The 19,641-nt window shown below is 38.9% G+C and overlaps 1 protein-coding gene across 1 annotated transcript; it reads right to left on the bottom strand.

Annotated features, from left to right (window-relative positions):
- Positions 1-13,671: 13,671 nt before the first annotated feature.
- Positions 13,672-19,145, bottom strand: LOC127780099 (uncharacterized). The gene is made up of 7 exons (XM_052307049.1): positions 18,762-19,145; positions 16,588-16,787; positions 15,791-16,429; positions 15,243-15,393; positions 14,733-14,882; positions 14,469-14,641; positions 13,672-14,229 (listed from the first exon to the last, which is right to left on the bottom strand). The coding sequence occupies exons 1-7, from the start codon at positions 19,036-19,038 to the stop codon at positions 14,122-14,124; spliced, it is 1,698 nt and encodes a 565-aa protein (XP_052163009.1). The 5' UTR covers positions 19,039-19,145; the 3' UTR covers positions 13,672-14,121.
- Between the last annotated feature and the right edge of the window lie 496 nt (positions 19,146-19,641).

Genomic DNA, 19,641 nt, shown 5'->3' with positions numbered 1-19,641 from the left:
CTCCGACTTAGCTTTAGGTAGTGTTAGAGTGGCTTATGACTTAAAAAAGTCAAACAAAAAAGCCGCTTGTTTGTTTAGACTTAGACTTTTCGGCTTATAAGTTAGCTTATAAGTCTAAACAAAGAAGGCCGTAGTACACCGTCTATTTTCTTTAGATAATTTTGTTGGTAGGCATTTTATGTTTGCCGATGAAAAGTACTAGAGAGAGATCCATTGGCAACATATAAACGTAATTATGGATTTGGATGAAACCATATATTTTTATCTGTTACTATCTTTGGTTAGATTTACGATGGTTCTTAATGCTACCAATACGTGTGGCATTGAACTACTCCACAGTCCACACGTATTTGGATATCAGGATGAAGCTAAATAAGAAATTCCAGATATATGAGGGGTACTATATTTATTCAGTGCCAAACAACTCCTCCGTTGCAAGTAGCAAGTACACGGGGAGTATAGGGCACAGTAATACAAATTATCCGGGATGTACATATGATATATTCATTTTCCAAAACTATAGGAAAATAATTTGGGAAGGGGATGTTACAAACACAGGAAAATTATTTGCGAATCCGAAGAAATCTTCTCTCTGAGCTGCTCAACTACATTGTCTTGCTCATCCTTCGACTTTGGAAAGTCATAATCTTTTATACAAGAAAGAGGCGTGCCTATCGCCTCACAGTCCTCGCTTGGCTCTTCCTCTTTCAGAATAACAGTCTGCAGGTTGCGAGCTTGCTCCATGATGGCCTTTAAAAAGACCAATTGTTGCTTGAGTGGCCTAAAGCCAGTGAACTGGAGTTCTTTCAATTGCCAATTTCTGGTGCCAGTGAACTCAGATATCTCCCATGAAGGATGTGTTGTTTCTCCATAAACAAGCTTTCTTCCATCTTCATCCTCTTTGTTTACCAAGCATACATGTTCCCAGGTCTACATTTAGTATGAGCATTTGGTTATGTTAATTTGTGCACATAATGATAGTCCAGTTGCAGTTACTGTCATGCTATTGTTGCGCTCTATTAAAAAAAAAAAGGAAACTTACATCAATACAAAGGAGCTCAACGGATGGTGCAGCTTCAAGGAGGTTTATAGTCCATAACAGGTCAAATTCAACATGAATGCAAAGAATAGATAACTTCTTTAGATTGTTGAATGCAGGGCAGAGCTGTTTTTGTTCAGGTTGCATCCATAACTGAAAAAACAAAAGGCAGAAATGAAGCACGTGAGTGATTGCCAAATATATATGAATCCATTGCACAAACAAGATTACTCCTAAATAATAAAATCCTTGCGGGCAATTACAAGCAAAAGAGGGGTTAAACCAAAATTTAGGAGGGTGTGGTTGCACACTTGACCACCTCACAGGTTTTTTCATTTTTAAATTGAAGGTAAATACACCTAAGTGGTTGAACTGAGCCAGCTGAAACTATCACAGCATTTTAATGCTAGATCCTCGTTCTGAATAACATGCCGCAACTTACAGTTGTACCAATAATAAAAGCAGACCATAACAAATGATTATGCAATTACCGTTTCTCCTTGGAAATCTGAAAACTTTCGACTCAGATTTAAAAACTTTCAACTTGAGATTTGAAAACTTTCGACTCCGATTCGAAAACTTTCGACTCGAGATTTGAACACTTTCAATTCAGATTCGAAAACTTTCAACTCGAGATTTGAATATTTTCAAATCAGATTTAAAAACTTTCAAGTTAAGATTTAAAAACTTTCAACTCAAAACATTTTTTTAAAAAATAAGTGTGCTAAAGATTAAAAAAAGTAATCAGAAAAAACGAAAAAAAACACGAAAAAAATCGCAAAAGAAAAAGAAAAAACAAATTGTTATGGGCCTTGGGCCGGAAGCAGTTGGCGCGCACGCCGGCGACGCGCGCGACAACTAGCAACCCCCCCCCCCCCCCCCCCCCCCCCCCCGCGGGAGAAGCTAAGGGTATCGCACCTCATCGCCAACACACCCACCAAAGTTTACGAAGCCGGAGTCCACGGAGCCAACTCGCCAGGAGATCTCGTCGAATCCCTCGACTACGATCTCATCGGTATCGTCTGTTCGGTTACTCTCTTTGTAATCTGTTCTCATTATCATCAATCCCATATAAACTGGACTAGGGCTATTACCTGATAAGGGGCCTGAACCAGTATAATCATTGTCTTTTGTTTGTTTTGATGTCGTACTACGTAGATCCCTGTTCCAACATACCCCAATACCTTATTCTTCCGGTTCGCAAGTATCACTCGTCGACAGAAAGGTGGTCGGCGAGCCTAGGAGAGGGCAGTGCATGGATTCAGCGCCCTCGTCCCGAGAGCAATGATAGCAGGCTTAGCGGAGGCGAAGGCGGAGGCAACCTCAGGGGCAGACAGATCCGGCTCCCCCGTCCTCAGGAGCGACGACGGTGTGTGGATCCAGTGCCCCCACTCACGGGAGCGACGACGGTTGAGGGGGCGGGCACCATCGGCGCACAGATCCAATCGACCCCCCCTCCTCTCGGGAGTGGCGGATGTGAAGACGAAGGCGGTGCCGAGCAACCATGGCCCCGCGACCACTAACACCAGCACCACCGCCAGCAGCAGCACCCTGTGTTGCGGCTCACCGCCATCGCCATGCTGGCTTGCCACCGTAGTAGTATGGCTCGTAATCCTCCGCCCCTGGCACCATTGCCTCGTTGGCCACCTCTCTTGTCCCCCATCTCCCGCCGGCCGCCTCTCTCGCCCTCTCCGGCCGGCCGCGTCCAGGCTTGGGAAGAAAAGAGAAGAAAAAAAAAGGGTGGCTAACATGTGGGTCGCATATTTTTTTTTATTCTTTATTTGTTAATTAGGTTGCCACGTCAGTGAAATCAGACATCTATATTGCTATGGGATTTGAATTGCACGATTTTATATATTTTAGGGATGAAGATCTCTGGTATTGAAGATAAGAGAATAGATATTAAACAAACTTGATGTAAAATTGAGGGATGAAACGTGAACTTATTCTTAAAAATACTTTCGGCTGCCAACACCAACACAGCAGCGGCTGCAGCTGCGAACAGGCTTACTAGTCGCATCTCTTGGCCCGTACAACGACAACAAAGAACAATGAGTACCTTTTGTATTTCCAATTTCTCCGTCCCGACACAATTGAGGCATTTAATTTACGGATTTGCTATTTTACTTGCAACATATTTTTGAACTTCTATTATTTATTTTTTCGTTAGTGGGATCTTGCATCAAGATTCGCATTCTTTATATCCAACTTGTAATTACCAATGCACTTACAGAACGTTTACGCTCAGTTACAATGCATCAATATTAGATTGTACAATAGTTTTTTCTTTAGCTTTACGATATTAATATGTTTTTCTCTATTTTATTTTATTTAAAACGGGCTATATACATTGAATGAAAAATCATCTCAAAAGATTAATAGGTAGTCCCTTTAATTTATTATACAAAATATAATAATTGTAGCATTTAAGCCGATTTAAGAATGACTTAAACATTAAATGTGCGTGTTTTTTAGTTTAAACATTAACAATAAAAAGTTAGCATTGAAACAGATAATTGCCATGTTCGGAGGGAGTATATTCGAGAAGTTAACTTAAGGAATACTCCCTCCATACTCGTAAAGGAAGTCGTTTTGGACAGCGACACGGTCTGCAAAACACAACTTTGACTTATTATTTCTATAAAAATATTTATTGAAAAGTAATATATGTATACTTTTATGAAAGTATTTTTCAAAGTATTTTTCAAGACAAATCTATTCATATAACTTTTACATTTTCAAACTCAACAACTTAATAGTTATTCATGATATATATTCCTAAGGTTTGACTTAAACATTGTCCTAAACGACTTTCTTTATGAGTACGAAGGGAGTAGTTTAGAACGCGTGAATTGTACTTATATATTCTTCAAACTGTTAGTTTTTTTCCTTTAATTATGGCTAAAATACAATGAATTTGAAGTTAGTACATTACAGATAATATATAACACCATTGAAAGTGTATGTACAATTTTTTCTATAATTTATTGTGATATTTATTAATCGATGTGCATGGAATGTACTCGGATGCGCCAGAGTTTGATTAAGAGCCGATACTATAAGTCAGCTATAAATACATATCGAACAAATAAAAGAGAAGAGATAAGAGTAGCGGGCTACTGATTTATAGCCGGCTGCAACACAGACTGCAAGACGCAATATATGTATGACATGGGACCAGATATCAATATTGTAGTACTATATTATATGTATTAGCTATTAAATTGACTATAGGTGATTTGGAGCTAGCAGTTGCACTAACACAGCGACCTAAAATGACGTGGCGTGGCCCGTGGTGGCGGTTGGAGTAGCATCGCTGCCGCAGGTTCGGAATCTGAACGGTCGAGATGGAGCACGTAACAGCTGGCAAACCCAAGTGGGCTGTGTTGTGCTGGGCCTTGAAACGAAGCAGCCGCAGCGCAGGGGAGCACAACATAGCCCGCGACCGCGAGCGTCTCGTCTTCGTGGTTGCCTCGAACCGAGAGAAAGGAGAGAGAAACCCAAAACCCACCACCTCCGAGCTTGTTCGCGTCTCGTCGCCGCCGACTTCTTCGCCTCAGCTCAGAGCGCCGTCACCGACCAGCCCTCGCCCCGTATCCATCCACATGGGGAGGTGAGCCTCCCTCGAGTCTTACTCTCATGGCGCTCAGAAATGGCTAGGGTTCGGTGTGGAGAGCCCGCCCCGGTAGCTAGAGGAGGTGCGGGCCGGTGCCGCGGCTTGGTCGCGTGCGGAGATCGTCGGCGGCGGCGAGGGCGAGCGGTGACGGATTGCCTCTGTGGAGACGAGGATTGTAAGCGGCGCGGTGTACGAGCTTGCCGGAGGTTGAGGTAGGCAGCCGGGGCGCGGCGCAAGCGCAACCGAGAGTCCGACACCGAGAGCGCTGTGTGGGGGAGGGGGAACTTGGGTTGTTGCCGCTTGGAGGTTCGCCGTCAAGGGGATGGAGAATGGGAGACGATCTAGGGTTTCTTCATGCATGATTGCTTTGTGGCCGTAACCATGAATGCTTAATTAATTTGCTGGAAATGCTTAGTGCGGTATGATTTGTGGTCTGTTTGTGTGATTTTAGTTGTAGTATCAGTGATTTGGTTAGTTGATTTGAGATTGGGTTCCGCTCGATCATGCATGTCCTCACCTCGGTTTTTGCATCATATAGAGATGATCACTAGTTCTCTACTATCGTTGTTGCTGTGCGATTTGCATATATTTGAGTTTGATTTGATTGAGGCATATACGAAATTAATTACGGATGTGATTTAGCATGTTCGTGTGATTTGAGTTGTGGTATTCATAAATATTACATCTACATGTGCACATGCCCTTCTGCACAGTACTGGCCTCAGTTGGTTTGGTTTGGTTTAGCTCCTGCACGTCCTCTAATTTTTGCTTCATAGAGATGTCCATTAATGTTGCCTTGCATATTTTTGAGTTTGATGTATGTACATCAGTACATGGTGCAGAAGTAAAGCTGATAGTAGGAGCTTTAGGTGAATAATGCCATTGTAGAACTTGCATTCTTCTTAGTTTAAGCATCACCGCAAGTTTCAAATGGGATCAACTGATTATATTACTTTTTTTTTTGCGGGGAAACTGATTATATTACTGTTATGTATTAAGTTTCATAAGTTGATTAGCAATGATCATATATCTTGTTATATATTAAAGATGCCTAGGACCTCTACTTGTTATATTCTACATTGTAGAATATGAATTGCCTGAAACTTGAGTCAATAATGTTTATGTGATTGAGATCTTTGCTCTACAAGAAGCCTTAGAAATTTGTACGCCTACACTGTTTTCCATACTTATAAGATTCATATTCTCTTTCAGGAAGGTTAAGCAGGTCCCCTGGTGGGAAGGCCTGAAGAAAAAGGAGAGGCAGAAGCGCAACGTCGAGACCATGGGTTTTGACCCTGAGCTGGAGAACGAGGCGTGGTCTCGCTGGATCGACCTGGAAGACCATGAGGATCCCCTCGTCGACCTGATCGACTTCACTGGCACAGCGAATGCGCCCCCCAGCCACAGCTCGCTGTGCCTGTGCCTGTGCCACAGCATGAGGCAGGCATCATCATCATTCCAGCTCCGGCGCAGGCACCACATCATCCGGTCCTATAGTACTATACTCTGTCAGTGGCGGAGCTAGAGATGAATTGAGGGGGGTAACTCTGTGATACTAGTTCGCCAAGTATATGATGCCGCGACTTCAAAACCTACTGCTCCTTTGATCATGTTAAGTGAGACTGTCTCGTCCATTCTGTAGGATGGCGATGCCAGTATATATAGAAGTATAGAACTTACAAGTATGTCTTGGTTGATATATGTGTACAACCATGTTACTCGGAGACTGCATCTTCCAAAAATGTTTGGTGATGATATGATTACTGTTGCTTGAGTAAAGACCACATGAGACATGTGTTTGATTCATCAAATATAACATTGTTGTTGTTCTCATATATAGCAATATTGCAATGTCCTATAAATTAACTAGTTACTGCTGGGTGTGGAGTTCCTCTTGTACTAGGTCACTAGGAACTGTTACCACCAATTATCCATGCATGATATAGTAGTATGTAATCAATAAATTTCTTGCCATGCCTGTTTTGCATTTGACTACAGCACCACAACACATCCATTTGACCATTTCCACGTCAGAAATTTTGAGGCTCCAAGCGCATGCAGCACTCTAGTACAGTAGTGTTTAACGCAAATTAATATTGAATTATTGAGCGTGACATTTGAACTGGATTCAAGGTGGCTCGAACAAAAGTAAATATAGAAGTTACTTTAGATGTAAATGCAGTATTTATGAGCACCATTTTCGTGCATTAACTAACTGGAAACATTAATTACTTGCCAATTCTAATCTGCCAATTAATCAAGTGCCAATTAATCAAGTGCTGGTTGCTTTGATTAACGCTGCCATTGCTTCATATCATGGTTACTGGAACAACGGAGTTTGCAACACCGCAATAGTAGTAACAAAATTCCGCGACATTCATGTCCAGTTTGCCTTGTCTTGACAAGACATTTGTCTTTGCAGCCGTACCTTTCCAAAGATAAAAAGTAAACCATAAGGCATCAGATCATCACCGCATTGAGCCTATCAGAACCATGTGCTTGCTATTAGTACAGCCCAATACCGGCTTCCTCCGAAAATGTAAGAGATTTTGATAACCTTATATTTAGGGGCGGAGGTATATATTATGGGAATATATTCTATCCACATAAGCTTTCGTGCACACCAACTAGCAAATATCACGAATAATTTTAGAAAAAAATATGACATGTACTCTTAATAGTATTACACGTATCTACAAAGTCTTATATTCAAATTCATTGTATTTTAGCAGTATAAAAAAGTAAAAAAAAATCTGACAGTTTTAAGAGTAAAAAGCTGTCAGAATTTTGTCTTTTTTGTTACTGCTAAATTATATTGAATTTGAACATGAGATTTCATAAAAAGGTGTATACTATTGAAAGTATGCATTCAATTTTTTAAAAAAATTTTCATGATATTTTCTAGTTGGTGTGCACAGAGTGTGTACGAAAAGCTTGTGTGCATAGAATATGTTCACATATATTATTATGCATAGACTACATATCTATCCAGATTGACTTAATGAAATGAGTCATAGAAGATATTACTACCTCCGTAACTCCGTTCTTTTTAAAAAATAATATTCTAAAATGTGCAGGTCAAACCCCGATCTTTTCATCAAATCACTAATAGAAAAAAAAGAGATTTGGAGAGGGAGACATCTCTCCATACGTTTTTTAAGAAGAATTTGTGGGATTGAACACATGATCTTGGGGTTAAAACCATACATTTCTTGTCCCTGCACTTGAAAGTGTATCTCCAAATCACTAATAGATTATGAAAAATCAGAATCTAATGTGTAAAAATAATATTAATAGATCTATCATGAAAAAACACTTTCATATTGTTATATGTTCTTAATAAGTTTCATACATATAATGATAAAAAAATCAATGATGAATGTCGATGTCTCAAAATGACCAAGTAAAATTGAATAGATGCATTAAGAAATACTCATTAGCGATGTTATAGAGAAGTGCATGGCGGCTATGTTTGTAGCATATAAAAAAAGCAACAATTTCTAGTATGTGGATTTTCATTTGTTGAGGAGACATCTCCTCGATGTTTGCATTGCTATCTAAATAGTTATAAAAAAAATTAAAAAAAATTGACAATATAGATTAATACGAAATATATCACTCCACAAACATGCAAGACCAAATTCAACTTCTACAAGTTACAACAAAAGTAAAAACTTAAACTGAAAATAGTTATCGCACATTCACAGCTATATTTGTCATTTTTATTACAACTTGTAAATGTTGAATTTAAACTTGCATGTTTGTGGAGTGATGTATTTCATATTAATCTATATTGATATTTTTTTCATATTTTTTATAACTATTTAGGTAGCATAAACAAAACAAAGGGGATATCCTATCGAGAGATGAAATCACTTTTCCCAATTCCTGTGATGACATATTGTCCTTCGTATTCGTACGGAGTAATAGTATAGGTATGCTTGGTAGAATAATTAGAGCAGGTACAATAGCAAGCTATTAGTCAACTGTAAACATATTTTAATGAGATAAAAGATGAGAGAGAGAATAGCAGTGAGCTACAGATCTGTAGCCAGCTGCAGCGCGGACTTCAAGACGTAATGTGTGTATGACGGGTGGGACCATATATTAAGAATATAGTAAGCAACTATTATATGAATTGGCTATTAGATTAGCTATAGAAGAATTAGAGTTAGTAGTGGCCTATACTATTACACTTGCTCTTAGTTCGTGTAGGAATCGGGAGGAGGGGACATGGGGAGAATCCCCATGCATTAAAAGTACGATAATTATTACCTCCATCCACAATATATAGTGCTCTCCATCCCACTATACTTAGGTTGAGTTTAGTTATAAACTTTTTCTTCAAACTTCCAACTTTTCCATCACATCAAAACTTTTATACACACACAAACTTCCAATTTTTCCATCACATCGTTACAATTTCAACCAAACTTCCAATTTTGATGTGAACTAAATACACCCTTATATTTCGAGGTTGATTAGTAAGAATAAAAAATTGTAAATTTGAATGGGAGTTGACTGATGGGACTACTAGAACTCAAAAGTGAAAAATATTTTAGGACAAATATAGTATTGTAATAACACAACTAATTTAGAATGGAGGAAGTATTTTTTTTCCATCATACATATAAAAAAATACTATATTTTGGGAGAGACAAAGTATGATTTTACTCTTATTTTTAATTTCGATCAGGATCTTACCTCTAAGGACAGTCCCAACCCATAGTGTCCATAAGCAGTGTCCATGGTGCCATGTCAAAAAGACATCACAATAGAAACTACACTTCACAACTCATGGTTTCTTAAAGTGGGCCATTAAAAAAAACATCATCTCTCTTCTCTACCAATCATATTTATTCTTCATCTATTATGAAGACACTATTCTCTCCCAATGCAAACTTAATAGTGTCTAGTGCATAGGTTCTCGTGTTGAAGCTGTGTCTTGCATGAGACCTAGTTTCTTTCTCTCTTCACTCTCTCTCTCTCTCTTAATTAATATAGTGTCACATAAGCTAAAAGTCCTACATGGCAATATAGTTAATGCTATAGACACCATCCTAGGTGGAGGGTTGGGACTGCCCTAAGGCTCTAACCCGTGCTGTGCATAGGCGTTGCAACAAGATCTGAAGAAATACGAACTAAGGATGAATCTAGACGAATGAATGGTTTTATAGGGTTCAGTTTTTCTCTATCTAGTATTCTGATGGGTTGATTTCGCGTGGGACATTATTTTATTGGGTGGGATGTTTTTTTTAGAGTAAATTTCACAAAACTATAGGTACTTCCTCCGTTTCACAATGTAAGACTTTCTAGCAATACTCATATTCATATAGATGTTAATGTATCTATACGCATATATGTGTCTAGATTCATTAACATCTATATAAATATGGGCAATGCTAGAAAGTTTTACATTGTGAAACGGAGGGAGTACTTTGATCAAACTATCGTAGAACTACAGATTTAAGCCGTTGTATCACAAAACTACATATTTAACACCATATATATCACAAAATTACAGATTTAAGGTTAAATAAAACTGCATATTTAAAATTGAAATTATCACAAAAATATAGCTTTTAGAGTTTAAATCCCTAGCACCATTATTATGCTGGAGCTATAAACATTATTGTTTTGTGACTAAATTGGTTCTAAACCTATAGTTTTGTAATAATTTAGTTACTAAACATGTAGTTTTGTGACACTTCATCTTAAATGTGTAGTTTTATGATAAATTTGGTGTTAAATGTTTAGTTTTGTGATAAACCAAGTTAAATCTGTAGTTTTGTGATAGTTTGGTCATGGTATGTGTAGTTTTGTGAAATTTACTCTTTTTTTTATGTGGATTGGCCTTTTTATATGGGAAACAAGAAGATGTTTCATCCGATCAGTTACTCCCTCCGTTCCAAAATAGAGGCATTTTTTTAAATAGTGCCAAATCAAACTTTTTAAATTTTAACTATTAATAGTAAAAAATTTAAAAATATTAATTATGTAAATGTGATGTTACTATATTTATCATTAAACGAACTATCATAATATAAAATTCTTTTTTTAAAATATTTACTTTTGTAGATATTGTTGGTTAAAGTAGCATCTCGGAGACTATGTCGAGATCTAAAAATGCTTACATTTTTGGACGGAGGGAGTACTTATTTTGTTTATATTTTTTTTACTGAAGCTTGCGTTTGTATTTGCCCCCCCCCCCCCCCCCCCCCCTAAAAAAAAAAATCAGTTCAGATGACTTCGGTATTAAAATTTGCATATGTCCTTGTAAAATTTGCTTCTACCTTGATGAGGACTTTGTGACTTTGTCACCGCTTTCACATCAACCATTTTGGAATGAAATATGTCCTTATTTTAAAATAAATTCTCATTTGTTCCGTTAGTTCAGAAAAATGAGGGCAAGCACATTGCTGACATAAAATTTTTGCCCTGTTTTGACATGAATTTTAAGACCATTAAATTATTTGATGGAATGGGGCCAAGGACAGGCTTTAGGCTTGTTTTTAAAAGAAAAAGAAAAGGAAAATCACGAACTGAAAAAATATGGGTAAAATCATAGTTGGACTTGAAAATATAGGTAAGGAAGTAAATGCAAAAAAAAAAGGTAATATAGGGAAAACTATGAAAGTTCAGAAAATTCATTTTTTTCTACAAATCCATAAATCTGCATCTAAGAAACAAATGCGAGAATCCAGCATGGACTATTCATGGAAAGGGCACTGGCCTTCCTTCACGAATTTTTTTTATTTTCATTTTTTTATTAAAATATTTACAAAACTAATTTCATGTTTCAAAAATTTACAAAACTAGTCGTCCATCGCCCTCTGAAACTGAGTCTGAAACACAGGTAGAGTACCAGCAATTGAAGGAGCATGAAAATGCAATACATGTTGAACGATGCAGAAGGGGTCGGTAGATAAGCTCAGGCTCGATTCGTCAGGACTGACAAATTTGTATCGTTTATCCATTGCACTTCTTAACTATCTTGTCATTATAATGTTTCATTATTATGGTGTGTTCTTGTATGCGTCACGAATTATAAATTGATAGGATTGTATCGTTTCGATTTCCAAAGTTCCTTTGACGCCACGATACATTGTATCCTTATAATTTATAAGTACCTGCTTATATTTTTGTAACTTCTACCTTCAATTGTGCACATGATTCAACATACGCGAGAATTATACGAAACTTAAGTAACTTACAATTTATAGGTAACATACCCCCTCCTCGGGCTCCAATCTATGTGAAAAATGCATGATTGAAATTTTAAATTTTTTTACCTGTTTTGTTCATTTCAAAACGATACTTTACCTAATTTTAAGTGCAAAATAATTATGTTTATGTAAAATACATATTTTCTTAAATTTTAAGTGCAAAACAGTTAAGTTTATGTAATTAATAATTTGAAATTATTCCTCCTATTTTGTTCGATTTCGAAACGATGATTTATGTAGTTTTTAAAGTAATAATTAAATATTTTGAAGTAAAACACCTCTCATTAGGCTCCAAACCGCCTCAACAATATATCATTCAATTCTAAAATTTTTACAATTTCTAAAGCGATGGTTTACTTAATTTCCTAAATGAACGGAGTAAATCGCCTGGTGGTTGCCCTTAAAGTTGGCGGCCCCAGCACAATTTAAAAACACCCTCTGGGAGAGCCGGGGGGAGGGCACCTGTAAAAAAGCCATGCTACCCTCCCTTCCCCTTTGCAAGCGGCCCCCTCGGAGGGCGACAAGGGGGCTGCCTGCAAAAAGGCCATGCTGCCCTCCCTTCTCCTCTGCAGGCGGCTCCAAGCCAAAAATCGTCCTTTTGGAGGGCGGCAAAGGGGCTGTCTGTAAAAATGGCAGGCCCTCCTTAGCCGGCCGTTAGGCATGAGCCAACGATTGTCTGCCACGTAGGATAGATCGCTCTTTGGGATGGCGATTTTTTAAAAATCACTCTTCGAGAGGGCGATGGGCGACTAGTTTTGTAAATTTTTAAAACACAAAATTAGTTTTGTAAATATTTTAATAAAAAATTAAAAAAAATTCCTTCCTTCACGTAGTGCGACCATGTCGCACACACGGGCCACGGCCTCCTGACCTGAACAAGGGAAAGCGGAGATGGGCCGATGGCTACTCGTCACGGCCCATAAAAGCTCGCTTGTTTTAGGCCCCATATATATTGGGCTGGGTATCCTCAGATTTCTTTTTCTCAAGAGAAAATTCTGACCGGAGAATCTCTCTATCAACAGCCAACGTCGTAACGCACCGTGCCGGCCGGACTGCCGGTGCCACTGCCACTGCCACAGTGCAGGTTGCATCCCAAAAACCAAAAAAAAAAAAATCAAAGCAGTTAGTATAGGAAGATGGTGAGGCAGCTTTCGGCTTGGACGTATACACCACCGACTGGTTCCGTCCATGCTTGGCTGCTCTGCGCCGTTGCCTCTCTCATCCCTGAAGATTTGAAGAGGATGCAGGCAAATGCAGCTCGAGACGAAGCCAAAAACAGCGCCTATGCAATCCAAGCACAGACTGTCTCTGTAAAATAATACACACTCACACTACTAGTAGTATACTACTCCCCCCTTCCCTCAATGTTTGACGCCGTTGACTTTTTTAAACACATTTAACCGTTCGTCTTATTCAAAAACTTTTGTGAAATGTGTAAAACTATATATATATACATAAAAGTATATTTAATAATAAATCAAATGATAGAAAAATAATTAATAATTACTTAAATTTTATAAATAAGATGAATGGTTAAATATTTTTAAAAAGGTCAATAGCATCAAACATTTTAAGAGAGGGAGTACCAGTCTACCGCTACTTCGAGACGACGACGATGGTAAAATATCATAATAATTCGATAACGTACTACTCAGTCACCATGTTTTTTCTTCTCTTTTTTTTGTTGATGTTTTGTCCACAAACCAGGCAATACAAATTCCAATGTTCTTTTTGAGAAACTTCACCAGTTACGGTGGAAGAACAATCAACAATAATACAATGTGACCATATATATAGGTACATGGTACACTAAACTCATTAACAGATTCTGCGCTCCCGCGCACGATACAACCATACAGTGCATCATAAAACATTACATTCCTCCAGAAGGAGAAGAAAACACCAACCGGAAAAAAATAAGAAAAAAAGAAGCTACTATTGGTTTATGCACATCGGTACACACCTCCTGTGATTTAACTGCCCACAAGTGCCTCAAAACGCTAATTAATGGAAACTAGGTCTAGAAAAGCTCACTGGGGCCGTTAAAAATCTGGAGGAAAAAACCATCCACGTCGCGGTTTCTGCGCGGTTGAACGGGATGGAAAGAAAGCAAGCTTGGAGACCATATTGCTTCTGAAAAAAAAAAAAACAGAGACCATATCCTGGCATGCCACCAGTAAAAAAACATATATTGTAATCAAGGGTAAATGCGTCAAGCTTTAATTTGTCAAGGTGCTGCTTCAGATGCTTCTTTTCTTGAGGATGATCTTTGGGTTCGGAATATGGTGAAGGCTGTTGCTGTCAACTAATGATTCCATTTCTTTGGATAAAGCTGGATGAGGTTGTACCTGCAGGTTCGAATTCCAAGCAACATCACAAGTTTAGAATACAACCTTAATAAGGGACAAATTTTATAACTCAAGGGGGGTGTAACCATAATTTAGTCAGGAATTGTTCTAAAGAAACTCGAACTCATAGTGAATAGAAATAAATAACAGTTTTTTTAGGGTAATAAATAACAGAGTTCATGGCCGTGTCTCTTCACATGGCCATATGCCAAGATACAGAAAAAATTATCACATCTAACCTCGTAACTGCGAAGCAGAGAAGCAATCAACATTGCGATCCCAAGAACCGCAAACTTCTGCCCAACACATGCTCGACTCCCAGAGCCAAATGGAAGGAATGATTCAGTCTTATCACACTCGTCAGTGAAGAGGTTGATCCCATTTGAGCCTTTATGTGCTGCCGCTAATATCTCTGCAGTAAAACAAGTAAAAGAAGAAAACATATTGAGATAATGCACAAATGGACAAGCGGAAAGGAAAATGAAGGGAGCAGAGGGAGAGACCTTCAAAATTAATGTCCTTTTTGAGGAAACGATTAGGGTTGAACTGGCAAGCATCATTACCCCATGTAGAAGCTTCCATTTGCACGAGATGCAAAGGAATAACCAATATTGCTCCAGCTGGTATTGTAATGCTGGAATTGAGATTAACATCTGCACTCAAGGAAATTGTAAGGAGATCAATAATGTACAGCAGGTATTCCAAAAGGTCTAGAGCTCACACTGTCACACATGCTAAAAATAAATGAAATAAAATTGCACCTGATTTCTCCTACAACTGGATAATGGATATATTAAGGAACCTTACAGCAAGATCGGGACGAAGAAAAGACATCTCCATTTAAAATCATATGATAATATGATATGGATGACATTTCAGGACATATAAGAAAAAATATATATTAATAAAAATGGCCTCAAGATATACAGCGTATGAAACGTGGTGCTATGTAATATTTTTTTCATTTTTCAATGATCGGTACTTTTTAAGTTTTATTGAAAAGATATGTATACCTTGTTGCAAAGAACATCTCTGGAGAAGAGGTCCAGCAGGCAAAAGTCGAGCAGATTCACATACAGTAGCAAGTAGGAATTTCATCCTAAGCACATCATCTATCTTAAGCTCCGATGATTCACTGTGACCTGAAACTATCTCCGAATGCAGCTGTAGGAAAACAGCACATGTAAGTCAGAGAAACAGCATAAATACAATGCAACCGCCTGAAAGAAGCAGTAGCAGTTTCCATGTCAACAAAGATCAATGAAGAAGAAACAAGTTCAGCCTTGTCAAATTAACAAAGGAATGCTATAACCAAACCAGAATAACTTGAGACTATCATGATACTACATGAAGGGCAGAAATAAATTGCATAAGCAAAGAACGAGGAGCAATACTGGACAATATGCAACATAGTAACATATATTGATATATATAACTGGGAGATATTTGTTTAGGGAAAGGAGCTACCTATTTAAACAAAAAAGCAGTAACAAGCACCAATCATCACATAAAGAGCAACAAGGATTGTTTGCAACAGAGAAATAAAGCAAATAATGCGTACCTGGCATTGCAAGTTTGGGTACAAGGCAAGCCTTGTTAGGATGTTGCCAATTAGGTTAGCACACGTGGAAATTCCATGCAACATTAAACCCATAATGTTACCACATATTTCTTCTGAGCTGAGAGGCCCTTCAGCTGCCTCGTTGAGACAACGACTTGAAATCACACCATCGAGCAGAGAAACGCCTCTACATGGATCTTTTATCATCCTTTCACTTCTCTGACTGGAACTCAGATCAATAAGGCTAAGTACGCCATTTTGGTTTCTCGATTTTGCGACGATGCCTTGTGTTAATATCTTCAATTGAGCACATAGTGTTCTGTACCTCCTATAATCAGGTTTCCAAAATGGGGGAACTGCATAAGAAGCCCAGAAACAAGCATCCTTTGCAACCGTCATCATCAGCTCCTCATAGGCAGAAGCATCAGACCAATCAAAGAAGGCATCACCAAAAAGAGCCGAGCCAACAATGTTAAATGCCATGTGTTGGGAAAAATATCTGCAGTCCAGAAAATCCCTGGCCATAATGGAGTCAATTCTATCAAGGACAATTTGAATGATCTTGAAGGAACTTCCACTAGCACCAACACTAAGTTTTTCATCCAAGAATGACTTCAGTGATTCCCTCCTACTTTTGACCTGAAAATGCAGGAGAAAACATTAAAAGAATAGCGGAGATGAACCAAAAATTGTATGTGCCATCTGAATGATAACTATCACAAAAAATATGCAAGGCAAACGAGACAAATTAATACAGCAGACTGCATATGGTATTTTATCACATTTGAGACACAAACCTTCTCGAACGAGGAAATGAACAGACCAAGTTTTCCACAAGCCAAATTATATGTCTTCCCAGTCAACGGTAACTTATCTTCAGCCTTTGTTAGCAACTCTTTAATCACCCTAGAATCTTTAACTGAGACAAGCAGTTGAGAGGGTCCGAGCCACAGTCGAACAACTGGGCCATAACTGCCATGTAACTTCGATAGGTAGCCTGTTTAATAATCCAGTTGAAAGGAACAAATGATCAGTGGTGAAATACAGCAGGTCAGGGGAATACGATCAGAAATCAAACCATCCACAGTTTTAGTGTTTTACTCGACAAATACTGGAAGATCACAATTATGAATCTGCTCAAAATCTGCATTAGCTATTTCTTTCCAGAATTTTTATGCGTAACAATGTACAACCGACTATTTGTTATATATAGTATTTGATGCACCATGTGCTAGAGCATTGTATAATCCGGCCCTAAAGACTACAGAGTTGAGCTAGGCCAGTCTGCACACATGTTTGTTTGACTAAACAGGAAAAATGAGAAATACAATACGATGCCACAAACATAGGACAGCATGGTATAAAAAAGTTATCCGTATTAAAGTTAGTAAAATACTCGCATGATACCTATCTATTCCTATATTTATATGCAAAACACCTATCTTATGCTTAGTGAATCCTGTTAGTAACTCAATCCTCTTCTGGCAAAATTGTAACAAACAACTTATTTATACAAGGGAGATGTTTTCTTTTTCATCCAGATAGGTTATTTCAGCAATTTTTGTCCAATATTTCCTAACTCATAGTTTGGCGCAGATCAGGGTAGGACGGTTCATTCTACCTTCATGTACATCGTATTCAAAATAAGGTGTAAATGTTTATTTTAAAGAAAATCTGTTTATAATCCAAATTCGTTATGCATAGTTTAAAAACGAACTTTGTCATGGGAGGTGAAATAAGGAAGCAAAATCAACTGAAAGAGGATAATTGAAAAAAAAAAGAAAAGAGGATGGTACTATACTATTGTTTACTAAAATCTGTCTATTCAATTTTCTGCCCTGTGTTAAACTAATTTAGAAACTTTGTGGCAGCATATATCCATGCAGTATCATTGTTTTCAAATTATCTCACACTTTTTAATGACCATTTGCAGGTGTTTTTGAGAGGGTACATGATGCACCGATATTGTTCTCTAGCACCAATAGCCAAGAGGTATTGAAGAGCAGAGGATTAGATCTAGACAATTGACATGAAGATCAGCATACACTGATGACAGATTTGATTTGATCCGATTGCCATGAGCCCATGAGAAATGTGTTGGGTTTTTTTTCTTGGGAAACAGAGTATTAATTCTACTGGGAATCCTACTATATTCATATAATCAGACAAACCTCAATGTAATACGTAGCAGATCTCTACACCATCCAATCCTTTGGAAATATACCCCAAATCAAGGTCAACTTGGTAATAATTCAGTTCCCTTGCTGACTTGACAAAATATGAAAGTTCAGCAAAAACAACCTCACATCAAAAATAAAAAGTACTCTAGAATCTAAACGGCAAAACAAATTAAGCAATAATTTACAGGTCACGCTCAGTTGCTGGAAGACAGATCCGCCAAAAACAGTTCATACCTCAATCATTAGCTCTTTTTTTTTTGTCTTCCCCTACCTCATACCAGCAGGTTCCACTTTCTCAAATAGGAATGGAAATATTACAGGCTTACAGCCACTGAAGCTACAAATTTGGGCACGAATCTGTCGTGAAACAGATCAAATAATTCGATACGGTCCAAGTCAGCCGATTTGACATTCTAATCGAACTCCACCCAGATCAGCGCCCAACTAAATCAAATCCCACATCAATTAATCAAAACAAGACCAGATTCCCAAATCACCGTACTCAGGAGCTCGCGTAGCAACTGGGAGGAGAATGAATTGCTAAATCTCGAATCAAACTGCGGCAACCAAAGTTCCTCTCAATCGAACAGTTCCCACGGAGACCCGAGCACACGCATAAAAAAAGAAGGCCATATGCACAATAATTCTACCCTGCGAAGGCGCCGAACTCGCGCCAAATCCAATTCCACAGTAGCTCCGCATCCGTACCCACCGGAACTACCACCAAACCAACCGCTACTCGCACGAACAGGGAGGAGAAGGGAGGAAGGAGGAGGACGACGGAAACCTACCGGTGATGTCACCGGCGGCGAGGCCAGGGTCGGCGGGGAAGGCGGGCGGGCCGGGGAGGCGGGCGCCGAGGGCCCAGAGGCGGAGCAGCGCGGCGAGGCGGAGGACGAGCAGCCACGTGACGGCGAGGAGGGCCGCCCACAGCAGCGCGTTGGTGCCCCGCTCCGCGTAGTCGCGGAGGAAGGCGGCGCCGCCGCACGCGGCGGCGTGGGGCCCGCCGCCGCTGAGGAGCGCGCCCAGGAGGGTGTACGGGACGTGGTGCTCGCAGGGGGAGGCCATGGGGAGGGGTGGTTTTCCGGCGGAGGCGGTGGCGGAGGCGGCGAGCGGCGCGGCGGTGGTCGGAGCAGCGCGAGCTGGAGCTCTCTCCGTGTAGTAATAAAGAGAGAGAGAGAGGAGAGGAGGAGAGGAGAGATGGAACATTCGCCTACGGCTCCCTGGAGAAAAAGATCTGCGCACCACAGGCCTCAGACCTGGTACTATTTCTCATCTGGTCCAACTATTTCTCGGAAAATTGCAAATCTATCCCTCGGTAAGGACTTATCAACGCTCCTTCCCGCAAAACGAAACAGCGGATTAACGTATTACTTAATTATTATTAGCTAAAATGTTAAGAAAAAAGATTAATACTCCTGCGTTTTATATTATAAATCATTTAACTTTTCTCTTAGTCCAAATTCTAAAATTTGACTTTGAATATATTTTGATACAATATTTATTTTTTATTAAAAATGTTACTATATTTCGTATAAACTTGGTTAAATCTAAATGATCAAATCTAAATGAGTTTAATTAAGAGAAAAGTCAAACGATGAGAAAATATTTTTTTTTCAAACAATGTTGCTATCAAATTTTCAAAAAAAAAAAGTATCCCTTAACTGTTTG

The sequence above is a fragment of the Oryza glaberrima genome, chromosome 7 (genome assembly GCF_000147395.1).
Source record: "Oryza glaberrima chromosome 7, OglaRS2, whole genome shotgun sequence".
In the NCBI taxonomy this organism is placed as follows: Eukaryota; Viridiplantae; Streptophyta; class Magnoliopsida; order Poales; family Poaceae; genus Oryza; species Oryza glaberrima.
This window is presented reverse-complemented; position numbering and strand designations above follow the sequence as displayed.